This window comes from Nematostella vectensis, chromosome 14 (assembly GCF_932526225.1).
Source record: "Nematostella vectensis chromosome 14, jaNemVect1.1, whole genome shotgun sequence".
NCBI lineage: Eukaryota > Metazoa > Cnidaria > Anthozoa > Actiniaria > Edwardsiidae > Nematostella > Nematostella vectensis.
In genome coordinates, this window is record NC_064047.1 from 5,894,701 (window position 1) to 5,912,842 (window position 18,142).

An 18,142-nucleotide genomic window follows, 5' to 3' on the forward strand; every position below is an offset into this window, starting at 1 on the left:
ATAATGACTGTGTGTACTGTCCAACCCTTTCATATACGTAAAAGTGTTAGCCAAGCGGGCCACGCCCCACCTATATTCAGATATTTGGCTTATAATAACAAGAAATATAAGAAAATCCACGGAAGAACATTGAATCCGCCCCCCTTTCTTGAAACCCTTGCTTTGCCCCCCCCCCTTTTTTTTTGGAATTCCCCGGATCAGCCCGAAGAAAATAGAAGTGGCTTTAAGAATAACAAAGAAATCATAAAAAAATGTTATCATGGGCAGTATCTTAGCCCTTCAGGAAACAGCATTTCTTCAGGCAAAACTTCTGTCTCTCTTTATTTATTGAGGAAATTCAGCTTTACGCTATCACTACATCAATAAAAACATAGCAAAAGATACCATTATATTTATAGAACTATTCCATTATGAATTTATTCCTGTTCTTCCTCAATCACGGTTTTCCAAATGAATAGGGATTTTAGGAAATATAAGAAAGAATCCAACAAGCAAGGGCAGTAGGACAGTGTTTTTCAGGCAAAAATGTACCTTTAGAAACCACGATTGCGATTGTAAGCATTTTGATAACATTTGTCAAGATTTTTCAAAAATCTGTCAATCAAGTTTTAAATTTGAAACGGAACAAACTTGGTATCCTCATCATCTGGTGAAGGCATTGCTTTGAGGTGTGGTTGGAAGCCATCTAAGTGTAGGTCCAATGAAAGTCTAAGGCTTTTGTCAAATGACATAACAACATCTGTGCTGCAGGGTCTAACCACCCTGTTGTACATATCAAGGTCGCAGTAAAGGACTGAATTAAAAGTCCAAACCAATGGAGGGTTTTTCGTCTCTATTTTGTTTTATTTTTTTTATCTCATGCTATTCACCAAGACTTTATTCAAAATAGGCATCTAATCAGCATAGCCATAGCAGGCCTCAAATTATTGATACAGAGACATTAAGAAAATGTTGGGGGGGGGGGGGGGGCACAGCCATGTTCGTGCCCCCAGTGCCCAACCCCATGCTACAGCCCTGAATAAGAGATGTGAGCTTCCTAGAGTAAATTCAATTTGTTCAATATAACAGTTTAAGGTTGTGGACATTATTAAAGTTATTGCTTGTCTTATATCATTGTTTGTTTTTACAATATCCTTCTACAGCTGGGATTTAAAGGTTGTTCACCTTACAAGAAATTTCAAATGTTAAAAATGTCATGTGACTAATTATATCATTGTTTTCCTGGTAGAAGTTGCCGCATGTTTTCTTTTGGTGAGCAGTCCATGGATGTAGGGGGGGGGGGGCAAGCAGTCCATGGATGTAGGGGGGGGCAAGCAGTCCATGGAGGTAGGGGGAGGGGGAAGCAGTCCATGGAGGTAGGGGGGGGGAAAGCAGTCCATGGAGGTAGGGGGGGGGGAAAGCAGCCTACTATAACAGTCTGCAACCTAGAATTAACATGCGTGGAAAGTGGAATATACAATAAAACACATGATAATTAATTGGAAATGTCTCTTAGGTGGACAACCTTTACAAGATCAGCGGTATCATTTTTACAGATTCTTACAAATCATACTTACTAAACATGGGGGTTCCCATGGCATTAACTAGGTTTCCCATGGACTTAGAAGATTCCCATGGCATTGGCTTAGAAGATTTCCATGGCATTAGCTAAGAAGATTCCCATGGCATTAGCTAAGAAGATTCCCATGGCATTAGCTAAGAAGATTCCCATGACATTGGCTTAGAAGATTCCCATGGCATTAACTAAGAAGATTCCCATGGCATTAACTAAGAAGATTCCCACGGCATTAACTAAGAAGATTCCCACGGCATTAGCTGGGGGGATAACCTTGGCTATAGTACTGCCCGCTGGCATATTGATCATAGGAGGGCTGTGTCGGCATCTTGATGGCTTGATAACTCTGGTAATTGGATGGCTGCTGTTGTTGCTGCTGTAGTTGAGGCTGCTGCATACTCTGGTAGGGCGTGGTGGTGTATGTCGCCTGAGTGGAGGGTGGCCCCCCCTGGCTGTATCCCTGGCTGCTAGATGGTGCCGTACTCTGTCCATATGTGGAGTACCCCACAGATGACGGTTGGCTGTAGGCACCAGATACTGGGTAGCTCTGGCTATTATAACTTGTCTAGGTGAAACGAAGTGTGTAAGAATAAGGCAGCTTGGAGAATTAGGTAAAAGATTGCAGGATTTTATAACTCTACTATGGAGGGGGGGGGGGGGCTTGGTATACTCCCTAGAAAATTAAGAAATGTTTAAAAATTCTAAACACTGAAACAGCATAAAGTTGACAACAAATTATTTATCATTATTTTTGTAACTGATGGACTTCCCCTCCTGCTAATATAATAAGATTATTTCAATTTCCTTCAAACATGGACATGTTTCAAGGAAAATGAGCAAAATTGTGCAAAATTTAATCTTGAATGCTTGTGGTTCTTTTTACCTGTGTTTGAGAGGTTGCGGAAGGTGCATAAGACTGTGCCTGGGGGTACTGCTGACCATTATATTGCTGGCTCTGCTGTACTGAAGGCTGCTGGGAAGGGCCCTGCATAGACTGAGGTTGTGTCTGCTGACTGGTTGAGCCTGCCCTTGGGGGGTAAGCTTGGGTTGGCTGATTGTTATGTTGGGTTGCCTGATTGCTCTGAACTTGTCCTACACGTGTCATAAATAATAATGATTTATAAATGTGACTTTGTCATCCTATAGCAGAAACGACAAATGTTAAAGCATTAATTTCCACTGGCTGATTGTGGGAAGCTATCACCATCTTTTTTACAGAATTCGAAGAATAAAAGTTTTGTTTTTCTATGGTTATTTCTAAGTTTCTTTACATATCTGTCTACTGAGTTTAAACCAAAACAAAACAGGGCAGCTACCACTGGCTACCCACAATGTATTGCAGAGTTTTAATTAAGATTATTGACTGTGTGGTGTAGAGCTAACCTTCACATGGACAAGTTTGTAATAGTATTTGGGCCATGATTGGCATTCAATTGTACATTGACCATGGCATTAAAATATATTTTCAAAACAGGCCCATACACACATGATATGGGGGTTGCGAGGAGTGCAGACAAACCCCACCATATTCTTTTAAATAAAAATCCAAAAAGTTCTTGCCATATCATGCCAAAGCAAAAGCATAATTCTTGAATATTTTGAACTTTGCAAACAGCTTACACCCAGTACATTCTTAAAGTACTTTTGCAAGATACACAAGACATCTTTGAGGTTTTTGTTATTTTCAAGAAGCCAATTTAGTTTTATTTTTTTTAGTCAGCAGTATGATACATGTTTAAAGTCTGTCTAAAAAGTTTATAAATGTACCTATCATAATGAATTTTGCATGTTTACCTGGTTCAGAATGACTTTGTTGAGGCGGTTGTCCTGCCAGCGGGTCAAACATGGCAGTATTTACTGGAGGAGGGGTGGGTGTCGCAGTCTGTTTAGCACTCTGGTCACTACTGGCCCTAGCATCACTAGCAGCACCACGTTGTGGGGTACCTAACGACGCAAATAAGAAACTCAAGTTTATATAATATGCATATTTCATGTGCAACCGTGGCCACTTAGACAAATTTCTAAAACAATGGGTAATTGGGAAGCTGGAATTACAGATTTTATAAGACATAAACTTTAAAAGTAGGTGGAACCTGTCATATAAGGAAATGCACGAAAGTGTTTCTTTGATCAAATGATAAGTGAAGCTCATGCCAATCAGATGGCAAGTTTGATTAACTTTCAAAAACAAGTGGCCAAGTTAGCAGGGATCAAATGCATCAATAATAGGCGCCCCCTTCTCCCTGCAAGTTCTGTCTAGGCCCCCCTTCACCCCACCCACTAAAAGCAAGTTCTGTCTAGGCCCCCCTTCACCCCACCCACTAAAAGCAAGTTCTGTCTAGACCCCCCTTCACCCCACCCACTAAAAGCAAGTTCTGTCTAGGCCCCCCTTCACCCCACCCACTAAAAGCAAGTTCTGGCTAGGTGCCCCTTAACAGGTGCGTACCCAGGATTGGCTGAGGGGGGGGGGGGGGGGTGCACGGTCATAGGTATCATATGGAAAAATTATGGGATTTGAAGATTCCTTAATAAGGAATGACTCACTTTTTGGCCTCCAAGGCGCCTGCTTAACCCCACCCACTAAAAGCAAGTTCTGGCTAGGTGCCCCTCCACCCCACCCACTAAAAGCAAGTTCTGGCTAGGTGCCCCTCCCTAAGCCCCTCCCATCAACAAGTTATGGCAAGGCGCCCCCTTCCCTAAGTCCCTCCCCCCAACAAGTTATGGCAAGGCGCCCCCTTCCCTAAGCCCCTCCCCCCAACAAGTTATGGCAAGGCGCCCCCTTCCCTAAGCCCCTCCCCCCAGTAAGTTCTGGCTCGCCTGCTTTGCATGATCTCCTACCTTTAGGTTTTGCCGCCTTGTCATCAGCAGGACTTCTCCCCATGTCACTACCTTGCGCTGGGTCGTCATATGTATTGAGCTTATCAAGGAGATATACCACACGGTCCCTAATGTGCGTCAGCTCTCGCCGATACTCCTGTACCATTGAGTGCTCAGGGGGTCTCGGGATGCCATTAACTGAAATTTGTAGAGCACATAAAAAAGTACCATTACATCTACAACCAATGTATTATTATCAAATGAGGGTTTAGTACCTGAATTGGTTAGTACCTATAAAAATAGTTTTAGATATATCAGCAGTGGATAGATAGGACTATAACATCAATATTAAAAAAATATATTAAGGCTTATCAGGGGAACAAGTATAACTTGGTTACACTGTATTAATCCTGTGAAAATGAATTCACAAAAAAATATCCTGAAGCTTATCTCAGACACACGATCATCATATGATACACCCAGGGGGGGAGGGAAGATATTGGGGGGGGGGTGCTCCGAAAATCTTTAACCACCAAAAGGAGGGGCTCCAGAAAAAGGTCCTCTAAAGGGAGGGGGCTCTCTTAGGAGCCGTACTTTTCAGCTTTAATATTTTACTGACATGATCTAGTTTGTAGCACAAATACAGATTGAACATTAAGCCAAATGACCAACGTTTAATACTTTTGTCTTTATAAACCTTATAATACTTCCAGCTTTCAGTACATAACAGTTGGATTTACCGACCAAGCTTTCAGTATATAATATTTGGAGTTACCGATACTGTTTATTATCATTTAACAGGAACAAATGGAAATAAACTTCTAAACAGTGGTGGAGCATGCAAATCCACAAAACGATTATAGATATGTTTACGTTGGACATCATATCTCTTTTTATACAGAAAAATATTCTTAACAAAAACAAATATATACAACAAATATATTTTGAGAGGAGTGAGGGGGGTGATTTGGAATAATAAGTTCCTGCAAGCAACTGATTAAGGAAAAAAATCCCTGCAACCAAACCCTGCACCATTTTACATGATTTGTCATAAATAAAAAAATATATGAAATTATAATGGCCGAAACCAAAAGTTGTGATAAAAAGATGTAAAATTCTGAAATAATGATGAATTGACTGGAAAAACTTTTTTGTTTATTGAGGTCGTAAAGGGGGTTGCACTGAAAATTTTTGGGTTCTGAAAGGGGGGCATGGAAAAAATGTTAACAATGAAGGGGAGCTCTGTAATTGAGTAAAAATCTTCCTTCACTCCCCCCCCCCCCCCCACTGGTGTATTTAATGAACACTCCCTAAATGATCTAATAAACGCCTGGGCGTTTTTGAGATTCCGATGCTCTGAGGGGGGGTGTTTCAATAGATAAGAGGCCTTTATTAGGGATGGGCTTTCTTTAAAACTATAATAATATAACAAACCCAAGTGCAGTGGGGTTCTAGTCTCAGTCAGAATCATGTTGAATTATTGCCTGCATAGCAAGTGTTTTTTGACATTAAGCAAATCTCACCAAGTAGAAGCCAAACTCAGATTAATCAAGTATGATTTATATTACCAAAATTCCTATGTTGTTTGTTTTTAAGCTGGAAGGGAAGGTGGGGGGGCATTAAATAAAGAGGAGCATTCATTACAAACTTGTTAGCTTAGGAAGGGGGTGTTCATTAGATAGGAGGTGTTCTTTAGATAGGAGGTGTTCTTTAGATAGGAAGCGTTTATTAGATCATTTGTGGTGTGGGGATATATTAAGGGTATATTGATGATTGACCCTAACTTGACAGAGACTCCCCTTGGATATTTGCCCCTGAATAGTGCTTTACATGGCCAGATAACGAGCAACCTCTTTAAGAATGTTTTTTACAACAAAAACAAAACATTCTATTCTGACTTACCAAACAGAGTCAGTCTGAGAATACGGCTCATAGACTTGGCAAAGGAAAGATCTGAACTATCGAATATTGTAACCAAATCACCATCTAGAATAACAAAGCAAGTGCAATGGGAGTTAGACTGGTTAGAGGGAAATAGATGAGATGGCATGTGGAAATTGCATATTTTGAGACAAACATTATAATACTGTCTCATTAAGAATAACCAATAATAATTAATTAATAATATCCAACAAATAACAGGCGCCCCTGTGCATTGTATATAAGACAGCACTAAACTAGTTATACAATGAAGGACAGTAAAAAGCTTGCCCTCGCGTCTAAATAGAGAATTCTTGCCTTCCATCTTATCATGGAAGTTTGAATTCTTACCTTCATCTTTATACTTTATCAACACATCGTCGGAGCTGTTTAGTTTACCGCGAAAAACTCTCTGCATCATCAGAAGTAGCTCGTCGTATGTCAGGTCTTCGTTGTGGATGGGAATTCTTCGGATGTCATCCCCTAGTTGGGCTTTGATGATTAATTTACCGCTCAAATCAACTTGCGGATTGGCAAAGCTGTAGTTTGAAGCTCCACTCCCGCTCAGAGTGAAGTTCTCTGGGGTGTAATTCATGGCAATAAGATATACTTTTAGTCAAATTGATGAAAGTTTTCTAAGGAAAAATTTCTACTACGAAACGCTTGGGTTCGCTTTCCGGGAAACGAGTAAGACTGGTAGTGAATTACGTCATGTCACAGGGAAACCAAAAATTTATTTTGTGCACTATTTTTGTATATTTCTCTTAGCTTACTGAAGATGATCAATATTTTTGTTTTATTGGCAAGGAAATCGATGAGTAGCAAAAAAATCGTGCCATTTGTTTGAACACTGTGTATTGCACTAAAAAAAAATGCAATTTTGAAAGTTTGTTTTATGCGGTCAACCTGTGTTTCATTTTATTCACAAGGAACGCCTTGTATTTTCGATAATGCTTTACCAGATTTCTACACTTTCATCACTAAATTGTCGTATTTTTACAAAATATCATGTGTTTATGCGGCCTTGGTATAGGTACACCTCTCAAAGGGTCCGAATTAAGGTAAGCAGGCTTTGATATACAATGCGAGTTTCCAAGAAAGAAAGGTCTTGTTCGATGACATCTTTTCTTCATTCACAGGCCAAAGGAAGGCAAGACGCATCTTATACACGATTCAACGCTTTCTACAACAAACTTTTCGGCCATGAATGGCCAAAGTTATCCAGTGCTCTTATGCAATCAAAACAAAACTGTGCCGTGCTGAACAAGTTCACAGATACTCAAAAATCCATTGACAACTTTAATCTTCTCGGTCACAGAGAACTAGATCTCGGAACGATCAGCTGGGCTGATAAGGGAAATGGAGCGGATTCAATCAAACTAAGCTTGCCCTCTTTAGATGGAAAATATCATAAAGGATTCCTAAGTTCTTTTCTTTTGAGTAATCCCAGGGTATTTCCAGAACCTCCAGTTATGCCAAATGGTCTTCTTGGTTATTATTTACTGGACGCTGCATCTCTTTTACCAGTTATTTGCCTTGATGTAGGCCCTGACAGCACTGTGCTTGACATGTGTGCATCCCCAGGGGGTAAAACGGTGGCAATGATGCAGCTACTGTCAGAAAGAGGAGGTCTGGTTGCCAATGAGCCAACTCAGTCCAGGAGAAGAAAGCTAAGGAAGGTGAGAGGGGATGGGAGGGGTAGGGTGGGGAGGGAGAAGGTCAAGTATAGAATTGGCCCGTGCACCACAGCTAAGGCAGGAAGTAGGAATTGATGGTACATTATTGGGTGATGGTTGTGATAACCAATACACCTTGTACACCTTTGCAATCATGATAATACTATACTCTGCCCCCTTTATCCCCCCACCAAAAAAATAGATATTCCATTCGAAGCATGAAAAAAGATTAAAAATAATTTATTCAAGAGTACAGACTGTAGAATAAACAAAGAAAAAAAATGCACTTGTGTTTCATTGAAAATTCCATCCCTCCATTGATAATTGAGGTTTCCCAACTTTTCTAGTCTTCTTTACAGCCAGTCCATGTTTGTTAGTAACAAAACACTTTAACCCCATGTTTAGCATGACTGATACTTTTGTTGTTGAAAAAAAAAATGTGTCTTTACTATATTCTTCTTCATGCTCATTAGTGGAACCCTCAAAGTAATTGTTCGCTTCACTGTCCATTTCAGGTAATACAAGAGTACATCCCTGAAGGCCAGACAAACATAACTATCCGGGGGATGGATGGCACAAAGTTTGGGGGATTAGAGCCGTGTTCATATGATCGCATACTTGTAGATGCCCCATGTTCTACCGACAGGCACTGCCTAAGGTCAGGCTTCCAGACTGATAGCTGGTCTGAGAAGAAATCTCAGAAGTTTTCCCAGCTTCAAAATAAGCTTGTGATGTCTGCTTTGGGAAGTTTGACCTCTGATGGAAGAGTTGTTTACTCCACATGCACAATGTCACCTTACGAAAATGATGGAGTCATTCAAGGTGTCCTTGAAAACTTTAGACATGGTGGTAAAAGTATAAACATTGAAAGAATATCTGAAGAGCAGATTGCTGCTTGGGGAGAAATGTTTGACATCCGAAGGACAGAACATGGGTTTATAGTTTTGCCCTCGGTTGAGAAAAACTGGGGACCCCTATACACTAGTAGCCTTGTTCTAAAGTCATAATAAAAAAAAATCACGTCAAACAAAGTGCTGTAATCCTCTCTTATGTTTGTTAACATAAGAATTGCCCGTTGTAAAAGTAGTCAAATCCGTATACCCTATTTTTATTTCTGTAGACATTTGTTTTTCCCACAGTGGTTTTAAATATTGTACACAAAAAAACACCTATGGAAATATAATTCCAATAGTTAACCCCTTGCAAACTGGGAAAACAAGCAAAACTAAAATGACTTTAAACTCACATATTGTTAGACTGATTCATCTGCCAAGAAGTCAACGTTCAAAATTCAAATAAATTAAACGCTGAACAGGTTTGAATTCTCATTTTTATTTCACACGTTATACAGCCCTCATTCAAGCCTCGTGCGAACAGCGATGATGGTGCTGTTTGCTGTGGGCTATTTCTTTTCAAAGTCTGTAGGATCTCAAGTCGTGTTTGGTAATCATTAGAAGAACACGTCGTTCTGCTGTGAAACTTTCTGCAATAGATTCAGATGGTAGGCTGATATGTTGGCCTGGTGGGTCAGCTTCATCCACGTGAGACTTTTACTGTCATCATGTGGAAGCTTAAACACGAATAGAGTAACGCATGAGTCATATTTCTTGTAATAAAGTAAATGGAACAGCAAGGAGTGGGAACATAGGGTGTGCACACCTGATTCCCTGGCTTTCTGAATGTGGCCCTAAGCAACTCACCCTTTGATGTAGTCTCCCCAGTCCTTCCCTGAATTCATCATGGAAGTGGACCACGTTTGTCTCAAGCCAGGCATTGTCCGTGTTTCGTGGGTCATCGACGTAACCGCTGTACAACTGTAGTATCAAATAAGATACGAGAGTCAAAAACATTTCATATGTGTGTGTCTACATAGATAAACAGCTTGTGAACTATCCGAGTTCTCTTAATGCCCGCTAGTGAATGTCGCATGCGGTGATGTCTCATGTCTAAATGTTATAGGGTTCCCCTACCTTAACCCTCTGTCCACACGTCTCGCATAAGTGCTGGAGGGTTTCGTGCAGGTTAAGAGACCCGTTGCTGAGTTCCAGAATGGATTCTTTTGCCAAGGACAAGAGGTCTTCGATGATTTGCTCTGGTATGTAGTCTGTTACTTTCATCTCTCCCTGTAATTAAACACATGAATCCGTCATCATCTTAGTCATCAACATCACCCTTACTGCCGTCTTCTTCACAATTTCCACAACCAGGCATCATCGCCATTACCAATACAACAAACATAACCATCATATTCACAATAACCGTCACTAGAATAACATCATTATCATCATCATCATCACCACCCTCAAAAACATCACCACTAGCATCATCATCATCGCTACTTATAACAATCGCCATCTTGCTCTTCTTTACGAAATCATATCATCAAAACTATTTTTTTAAACCATAATCACTGCTCTTGCGAAAAAATGCTATTAACGAGCACCACAAAAAAGCCAGAGCTAAGCGGTAGAAACTATTAAAAAGTACACTATAACTGTATTGTGATTGTACCTCAGGTAGTCGCCATGAAGTTTCGTCTGCCTCCTTGACCGCGAGAAACTCCCAAACAACTTGGTCGTTCTCCTCGACGATATGTCCGTCGCTGGGATTAAGTTTCAAGCTTTCGGCACGAGAAAACAAAGACAATTATTTGATATTGTTATACCATTTAGATTAACCCGTTACACTAAATGAAGTTCAGTGAGGGACGAGAGACCCGTATCTGAGAAGACGTTCCCCTCAAAGAGTAACCAGGCTCAAGTATTAGAGAGTGGTGACAGCTCAGTCGTACGGGCTTCGCTTCTCAAGCAAGAGGACCAGGGTACGAATCCAGGTCAGGTCAACTTGGGAATTTTTGTGTAAGGTGTAAAAACCTGGCTCTCTATATTGGGGACTGTGTATCCCTCGTGGCTCGGATGACTACGTTAAATGGCGGTCCCGTCTCGCAAAAACCTAGCTAACAAACCTATTATTGTGGGACATTAAAGAACCATAAGAAGCCAGAGCCCATCTTAACCATAACCATAAAGGGGCATTAATATACCAACACTCTCTCATCCATGTGAAGTGCGTGGCAGCCTAGTGCGCCTTATATAGCAGTCCGAATAAGACCCTAAATCCAGAGCAATTCAGCCTATGGCTGCAATTCTGGGTAAGGTCGTCCCAGCTTCCTTTCCTTTCCTTGATGGCTTACCGAGTGATGACAAACGTTGCGGTGTGATTCGGCCCCCAGTGTGCAAAGGCCCCCCTGCCAGAAAACCCAGTACGACCTCGCGGATTCCTGAAAACAAATACAAATGGAGTTTAGTGTAGGCGTGTTGCGCTGCTGAAGCGGATCCAGAATTTTGGGTGTTGTGTGGGCGGGGGTAACTAATGTGTGCATGACGTGCTGCAAGGTCGGTTCCTGAATTTTACAAGGGGTTTGGGGTGGGTATTAGTGTATGTGTGACGTGCTGCAAGGGCAGATATAAAATTGTAGGCTTTGGAGGGGATAAAATTAGGAAAAGCGTAACTTATGACGTAGGGCAAAGCCAGCAAGCAAGTATTTTCACAGGATTTGCTGGGGGTTCTCAATCATATGGAAAAATATTAAGTCGACGATCAATACATAGAATCGCGGTAAATTTGCCATCGTACATCCAGACTGTAAAACGATCGAATAAAAAGAAGCATGCGTTACCTTGGTAACCCGTTAATGACGTCATAGGTGCCCATGTGACTGCGCCGGTCGACGAACCCATCAATCTCATTGAATCGAAGCAGAAGGACGTCCTCGGCTGGATGGCTGTGACATTAAAAATATGATAATTCTGTTAGGACAACAAAAATGCGAAGAATGCTCTCATCAAGTATTGTTATCATTTGCTTGCGCTACTACAGCGCCCGAAAAGGCCTGACCAATTTTTAAGTGTCAAAGAAGCACTATGATGGCAAATTAGAGCGCGCTCTTAATAACAATAAATTTTCGATAGATGATTTCGAAAATAAATCGTAATCCTTGTATAAAATCCCTACCCCTATACCCCCTTCGCCCCTGCATTCAAAATATACTGGTTCCGCCGGTTCCTCTTTTTAGTAATGCCACAAAAGTGGGGTGGAGGGACCCAATATATAAACATATGACAAGAGAATTGTAGTCCCATACGTTTCTTCTAAAATTCCGGTCCGACCCCCCCTGGATCCGCCACTATATCATGACCACAGAAGTAAAGATATAAGGATGACAATCTAAAAAAAAACCGCGTGAATTGAGAGACAAGAAGTGAAAGCGGCAAAGAAGATGACAAGGATTAAAACAACGCTTACCTGGATATGTCGGGATGAGGGGGATTGTAACCTGGAAAGGCGACCTGGGACGTAAAATAACATTAGCGAAAATGATTACTTAGGGTAAATCACTGGCATTGAACGCTAAGCATTAAAGAATGTTGATTAGCTACTGCTTTGCTATTGTTGTAAACTTATTGTTTGCAACGGTCTACTTGCAAGAAAACTTCTGAATGTCCATCCAAACTTGAAATCCGATACATGCGCAACAATATTTGGTTCTTACCTTCCAGTCCACGTGATCATCCGGGACTTCAAACCGTTCTACTTCACTCATTGGGTAAAATCTCGGTTTAGAGGTGGATAACGAAATAAGGTGGTCAGCGGACTGTTGCGAAGTGGGTTTCGGTGGAGAAGGGATAAAGGTATCTAGGACGATAGGAAACAGCAGTGGACGAAAATAAGTTTACTTATAAGAAAATTTCATTACGTTAATGGTGGCATGAAAAAACATCGTAAACAAAAGTTCATATACTTCAATTACTTAACTAAATATCGTTATTAGCTAACAGCGGATGGGAATGGATTTCTGGGATGTCAAAATAAGGGCTAACGGGGACTAGCAGGAGAGGACCAAAGGGCCCTTCGTAAGTTTTTAATTGTTTTCTATATATTTTCTATATTTGAGGCTTCTAAAGGAGAGGAGAGGGGGGGGGGGGGGTTGGTTGGGCCCCCTCCTGACTACACTGAATATCTTTTTTTTTCTTCTTCTCCAACATTGTATTATATTTCGACTAATTTCAAAATCTTCTCTCCCATCGACCAACCACATCGCGCAGAATCTAGTGTGATTTGCCCGATCACGCATATAATTAAATGACGCTCTAACTCTAATTTGAATATAATTACCAAATTTACAGAGAAACAGGCCGAAACGAGCAGGTTTGAAACCTACCACTCCTATTCGAAAAACAGAACACTTACTATGTTAGAAAATTACAATCGATCACGAGATTCGTGTAATATAAGGCTAAAACTTAATATGTAAAATTTACCAAAATTCGAATGTGAAGTTAGGGGTATGAAAATCGGGTATTTTTGTTAAAATTTGACTGACAATTAGAAAGTCAACGGAAAAGACAAAGATTTAGCAAAAAATAAAAACGTGTGGAAGAGATCAATCACCTGATTCGGGTATAAGAACACTTTGGAAATAACCTTGCAAATTTTTATAAATTTTGGATAAAAAGCTTTTGTGAATTTTAAGTGTCGCAAGCTCCGCCTTTTCATAAAAAAACGAATTATCTTCGCCATTCATCCTATTAATCCAATCGTGTATAAGCATTTCTATAGCCTCGACTCGTGCATTTTAAATTCAAATTTTAGCGCGCTAGATAGACGTGCGCTACTCTTCACACGTTAACACTATACTAGCGACTCTATGTCAACATCTCAAAATACGGCCTCCGGAGCGCAGCTTGACAGGGAGCTCTTTTCAAAGCTAATCGAACCCCCTGTCAAGCCTGCCTCTGGCTACATCATCCACGAGCCAACAACACCAGGCGAAGATTATTGACTCCTCATCCACGGAGAAAAATTATGGTCCCTAAAAGGCTATTGTCTCAAGGCTCTTTTCGAGCAAGTTAACGAAGGATTAGAAAAGATCGGCTACACTCTTCGCGCATCCGCCGAAAAGCGAATATCGCAACTTATCCGCAACCACGTCCTGAAGCTTGTGAAACAGGTTTCGTCAAGAAAAAACAGTTTGCAAGGCCCGCGTAAGATCTGCCAGGAGACCTGGCGAGAAGTTACAGTAAAAAGCGCGACGAGATGAGCGCTACGCCAACGGCGTCTGTAACAAGAGACAAAGAATTTCTCGCACATCTGGAGCAGAAGGCCGCCGTGCTGGAGAAAAAGCTGTCGGGAATGGAACATAATAAAAAGACGTTTTCTGAAGTGAAGAAGCGACAACAGTACCACCACATTTCCGAAGTTAGGTGAGGACACCCGTTCTCTGTAAAAGAACTATCAGCACTTCAGTGTTTGGCTTTAAAGCCGCATTGTCACCAGTTTACTTCCGGAGGTCCGACGGAAACCTCAACCGTTGAAAGACAAAAGAATCTATTAAAATCCGAGATATTTAACAGGCCATTCGCTCTAAATTATCAATCACATTCTCAAAGAAACTCCCAATAAACACAATTCTTTCAATATTTTGAAATATTTTTCGCATTTTCCGTTAAAAATCATAGGAGATTGTTACGTAATCGGCCGGAAGTAAACTGGTGACAATGCGGCTTTAAATGCTTGTTTTATACCATACACGTTTCTTGTTTGTACTTTCCTGCGATGTAAACATTTCTAGTGTTAGAAGTGGAATTTCTAAACCAACACACACACTAGATTGTCCGAGTAAACGACTCTATTGGGCTTTTTTTCCTTTTTTCAGGTCAAAGACAGAATGCGTATTGTGGTTTTAAAAGATATATGGTTTTAAACCGAAATCACTTGAGCTGTTTATCGAAGGGATGGACGATACAGTAAAGCTAGATTTCACCGGTAAGGTTATGTTCTAATTATACCACTCAATTCGCTAGATTATGCTACTGTCATGTCGCACATCGCGTCTATGAACGGTTGTAGGTGATTGTTATTTAGATTTCTTACTAACATACCTTCGGTATCCCCTTTACCAACAACAAACCATCAATTCTTTCTTATTAACTCTTTCCCATCGACAAACATCCATATCCTTCTCAACAACATACCTTCGATATCCTCTTTCTCATCAACAGAGGGAAGTCCACGGAAGTGCCTGGCCCCTTTACTCTGTCTTGGGCTTTGGTCATCTGAAGCAGCGGAAGTGCTTCCACTGGCTGATTTAGCTGATTGCTTCCTCGAGAAGTGACTCAGAATGGAAGAACTCATCGAAACTATGGACAATAGAATGGAAGAACTCATCGAAACTATGGACAATAGAATGGAAGAACTCATCGAAACTATGGACAATAAAGTCATAAGGATATGACTTAGTTACTTTTGTCTCTTGTATTCACCATACCTTTTATTCAATGCATTCAAGATCCCGAGACAGCCACTCCTTTCATGTTATTGCGTTACAAAATTTTTAAATAACCATTTAATGACGAAGTTTTATAATTCATTTCTCGACTTAAATTGATGGAATTTAATGAATGCTTTCCCACACTCTTTTGTACTTCACCAGGTGGCTGACAGACCTTTTGAAGTCTGATTATCCAGTTTACGTTTTTAGGCTTTGTCACAGTCTGCCGCAGTCCCCTTTCCCCTAAAGGGCACCACCCATTCCTTCACCCGGTCTCCTTCCTCGTCGGACGAGCCCCGCGCATGGCACCTACCCCTCACCCAACCACACAAACCCATCCGCCGCTAGCCGATACATACCGTCGCCCGGTCCCCCCTTCTCATCTGATGTTTCCCCACCCATGTTACCGTCACCCTATAGCAACCCGGTTCCCCCTTCTCGTCGGACGAGGACCCATGTAAGGCACAATTCAACCTGACCTCTCCCAATCCCCCACGAGGGATTTGTTCATATCGTCCCCAGGCTTCCCCTTCCTCTTATTACGAGTACCAATGTATGGTACAATGCACCCTGACCTCCTCCCACTTCCCTCACGAGGGGTTGGTACATACCGTCTCCCGGTCCCCCTTCTTCGTCCGACGAGTCCCCGCGTGGGGCTCCATAGTGCTCCGGGCTAACGTCATGCAGTGTGGACAACATCTTCAGGATGGCTTTGGTGTTCTTTTCGAGGCGGTTGAGTCGCGAGTCCATCGCGCTCATCGTCTTGGCTGCCGTGGTATCGCGCGTAAACGAGTCCTTATCAAGCTCTTCCAGCTGCGAGATCACACTCTCAATTCTGTGATTAAAATAAATTCCGTGAGCATTTGTTTTATTTTTACATTGCAAGACCATATTACATTTTCGAAAGTAAGAATTTGAGCAATCGTTCGCTATTTATCGCTGAGATTCTTTGTTACCTGTTTCCCATGAGGCGCACGCGTTCCTCCGAGGTGGCGTTGAACAAGGTATCCTTGTGGTGTAAGAACATATACATGCAGTGCTCCTCAAACATCATTAGCTTCTGAAGTTCCTCTTTGTTAAGAAACAGCTCTGTTGACAAGAACATCATCATGGTCATCACAAAGACAGAAACAAACAAGAACATTATCATGGTCATCGCAAAGACAGAAACAAACAAGAACATCAAACAAAGGCAGGAAGAACAAAGCTTGTAAGACTAATATCTTTACCCCGAAATTGCCTCCAATTTGGCAGAATATGCCTTGTGTTGTCACGAGCTCTCCGTGATTGATAAGAAAACCGGTCAAATTACGTTGCTACTCCCGTGGCGCGCAAAGAGTCCCCGACGAGCTAGTGACTTCGGGTTGCTTTCGGCTAGCGAACACTCAACAATTACAGTGTGCAAGTGATTCTCTGGACTTACTCAGTCTGTGGTCGGCCCTGGACTTCGATCCTTTTCGAGCAGACCGGATCATCTGCGAGATACCAACAAACATCTCGATCACGTGATTGAAGAAGATCAGAGGCGGGACGAGAACAGGTCTCTCCACGTATTCCATGACGAGCTCAAAGCGACGGAACTTCCAGATCTGATTAGAGTTCGCCTGTACATCAGAGAACGTGTTGCTGGAAAGCAAAGGATTTATAAGAATGAGAAAATATTAACAGTTTAAATTGCATATCTGATTAGAGACCTGTACATCAGAGAACGCAATCTTGGTAAGCAGAGGATTTAAAAAAAAGAGAACTATTAAACAAGGATCCGCACTATAAAAGGACTTAGCTCCGAACACTTTCGGCTGAATAAAATTCAAACTTCAAGATGACAACACGCCGTAACATTGCGTCGGTAGTGAGACTTTTTAGTTCTGTTATCGTTAATCATTTGAACTCTAATTTTTACTGCATATTCCTGCTCTTTTGGTGGGTTATTCATTGTTAGAAGCCAAGAGAAAATAAACCAAGCAAACAAGAAGAAAAGCGCTTCAAAAGTTTAGTTTGGGTTCCGCTCCTCCTGGGCAAACAAGACACGCTTGACTGAACTCGGGAGCTCCGCACCGCGTAGCAGTTTACTGACAACTGAGCCTTTCGTGGACCTGGTCCAGGCCCTTTTATAGTGCGGGTCCTTGTTTAACAGTTGAACTTGCAGATCTGATTAGAGTTCGCCTGTTCATCAGAGAACGTGTTGCTGGAAGCAAAAAAATTATAAAAAAGAGAAACTATTAACAGTTAAACTCTCAGATATGATAAGAGTTCGCCTGTACATAAGAGAACGTGTTCTTGGAAGCATACACTTTACAATAAAGGTAAACCGACCGTTTTCGTAAAACTATACCGCAACGTTAAGATTAAGGGGGCTTGGATATGAGATGTTACTATGAACGAACTACCTGTGGCTTTTACTCACTTGAAGATAGCGATGAGTAGGTTCAGCAAAAGAATGTTGGCGACAAGGATGTAGAATGCCAAGATGCACGTGGTGATGGTACCGCTGTACGCATCGAACGCGGGCGTACTGAACGCTGTAGTGCGATTATCAACTAAGACAAAGCGTAAGACATTTCCAATATGAATACGTTGACTTTCATTGCTTACACACATAATTGTAAACTGTCAGCAGTCTGTATCTTTACTGTCAGGTTCTCATTAAATGTGAAGCGAAAATACACTGTGCAGGTTATCATACCTACATTGGTAACTACGCTATAGAAATTTTTACAACGATACTCGTAAATCGCGTGCTCTAGATGGTCAAGGGTACATGTGTAATTACAGCAATCTCGTCCCCGGATCCCTTCTTATTTCTGCGCATGCGTCGGACGAGATTGTAATTTGAGGACACAC

At 41.4% G+C, this 18,142-nt stretch overlaps 3 protein-coding genes across 10 annotated transcripts in view; 1 reads left to right on the top strand and 2 right to left on the bottom strand.

The window, feature by feature from the left end:
* Window positions 1-829: 829 nt before the first annotated feature.
* LOC5513882 (protein TFG) lies at window positions 830-6,977 on the bottom strand. The gene is made up of 6 exons (XM_001634046.3): window positions 6,644-6,977; window positions 6,275-6,358; window positions 4,394-4,570; window positions 3,350-3,499; window positions 2,439-2,647; window positions 830-2,120 (listed from the first exon to the last, which is right to left on the bottom strand). Exons 1-6 carry the CDS (start codon window positions 6,885-6,887, stop codon window positions 1,812-1,814), a joined length of 1,173 nt encoding a protein of 390 aa, XP_001634096.3. The 5' UTR covers window positions 6,888-6,977; the 3' UTR covers window positions 830-1,811.
* Window positions 6,978-7,185: 208 nt separating this feature from the next.
* LOC5513914 (tRNA (cytosine(34)-C(5))-methyltransferase, mitochondrial) lies at window positions 7,186-8,995 on the top strand. Its single transcript, XM_001634083.3, has 3 exons — window positions 7,186-7,353; window positions 7,432-7,971; window positions 8,484-8,995. The coding sequence occupies exons 1-3, from the start codon at window positions 7,243-7,245 to the stop codon at window positions 8,973-8,975; spliced, it is 1,143 nt and encodes a 380-aa protein (XP_001634133.3). The 5' UTR covers window positions 7,186-7,242; the 3' UTR covers window positions 8,976-8,995.
* Window positions 8,996-9,280: 285 nt separating this feature from the next.
* LOC5513881 (transient receptor potential cation channel subfamily M member 7) overlaps window positions 9,281-18,142 on the bottom strand; it is a 31,732-nt gene continuing 22,870 nt past the window's right edge. For 7 of the 8 annotated variants that reach the window (XM_048721851.1, XM_048721852.1, XM_048721856.1 and 4 more), the window contains 13 exons: window positions 17,706-17,838; window positions 16,722-16,924; window positions 16,255-16,387; window positions 15,910-16,133; window positions 15,003-15,167; window positions 12,521-12,663; window positions 12,274-12,317; window positions 11,648-11,752; window positions 11,162-11,248; window positions 10,480-10,588; window positions 9,939-10,091; window positions 9,669-9,782; window positions 9,281-9,538 (listed from right to left, as the gene is read on the bottom strand). In XM_048721851.1, the coding sequence (XP_048577808.1) occupies window positions 9,419-9,538; window positions 9,669-9,782; window positions 9,939-10,091; window positions 10,480-10,588; window positions 11,162-11,248; window positions 11,648-11,752; window positions 12,274-12,317; window positions 12,521-12,663; window positions 15,003-15,167; window positions 15,910-16,133; window positions 16,255-16,387; window positions 16,722-16,924; window positions 17,706-17,838 (1,733 nt within the window). In that variant the 3' untranslated portion in view covers window positions 9,281-9,418. The remainder of the gene's footprint in view (window positions 9,539-9,668; window positions 9,783-9,938; window positions 10,092-10,479; window positions 10,589-11,161; window positions 11,249-11,647; window positions 11,753-12,273; window positions 12,318-12,520; window positions 12,664-15,002; window positions 15,168-15,909; window positions 16,134-16,254; window positions 16,388-16,721; window positions 16,925-17,705; window positions 17,839-18,142) is intronic. The other variant, XM_048721853.1, reaches the window with a different exon arrangement.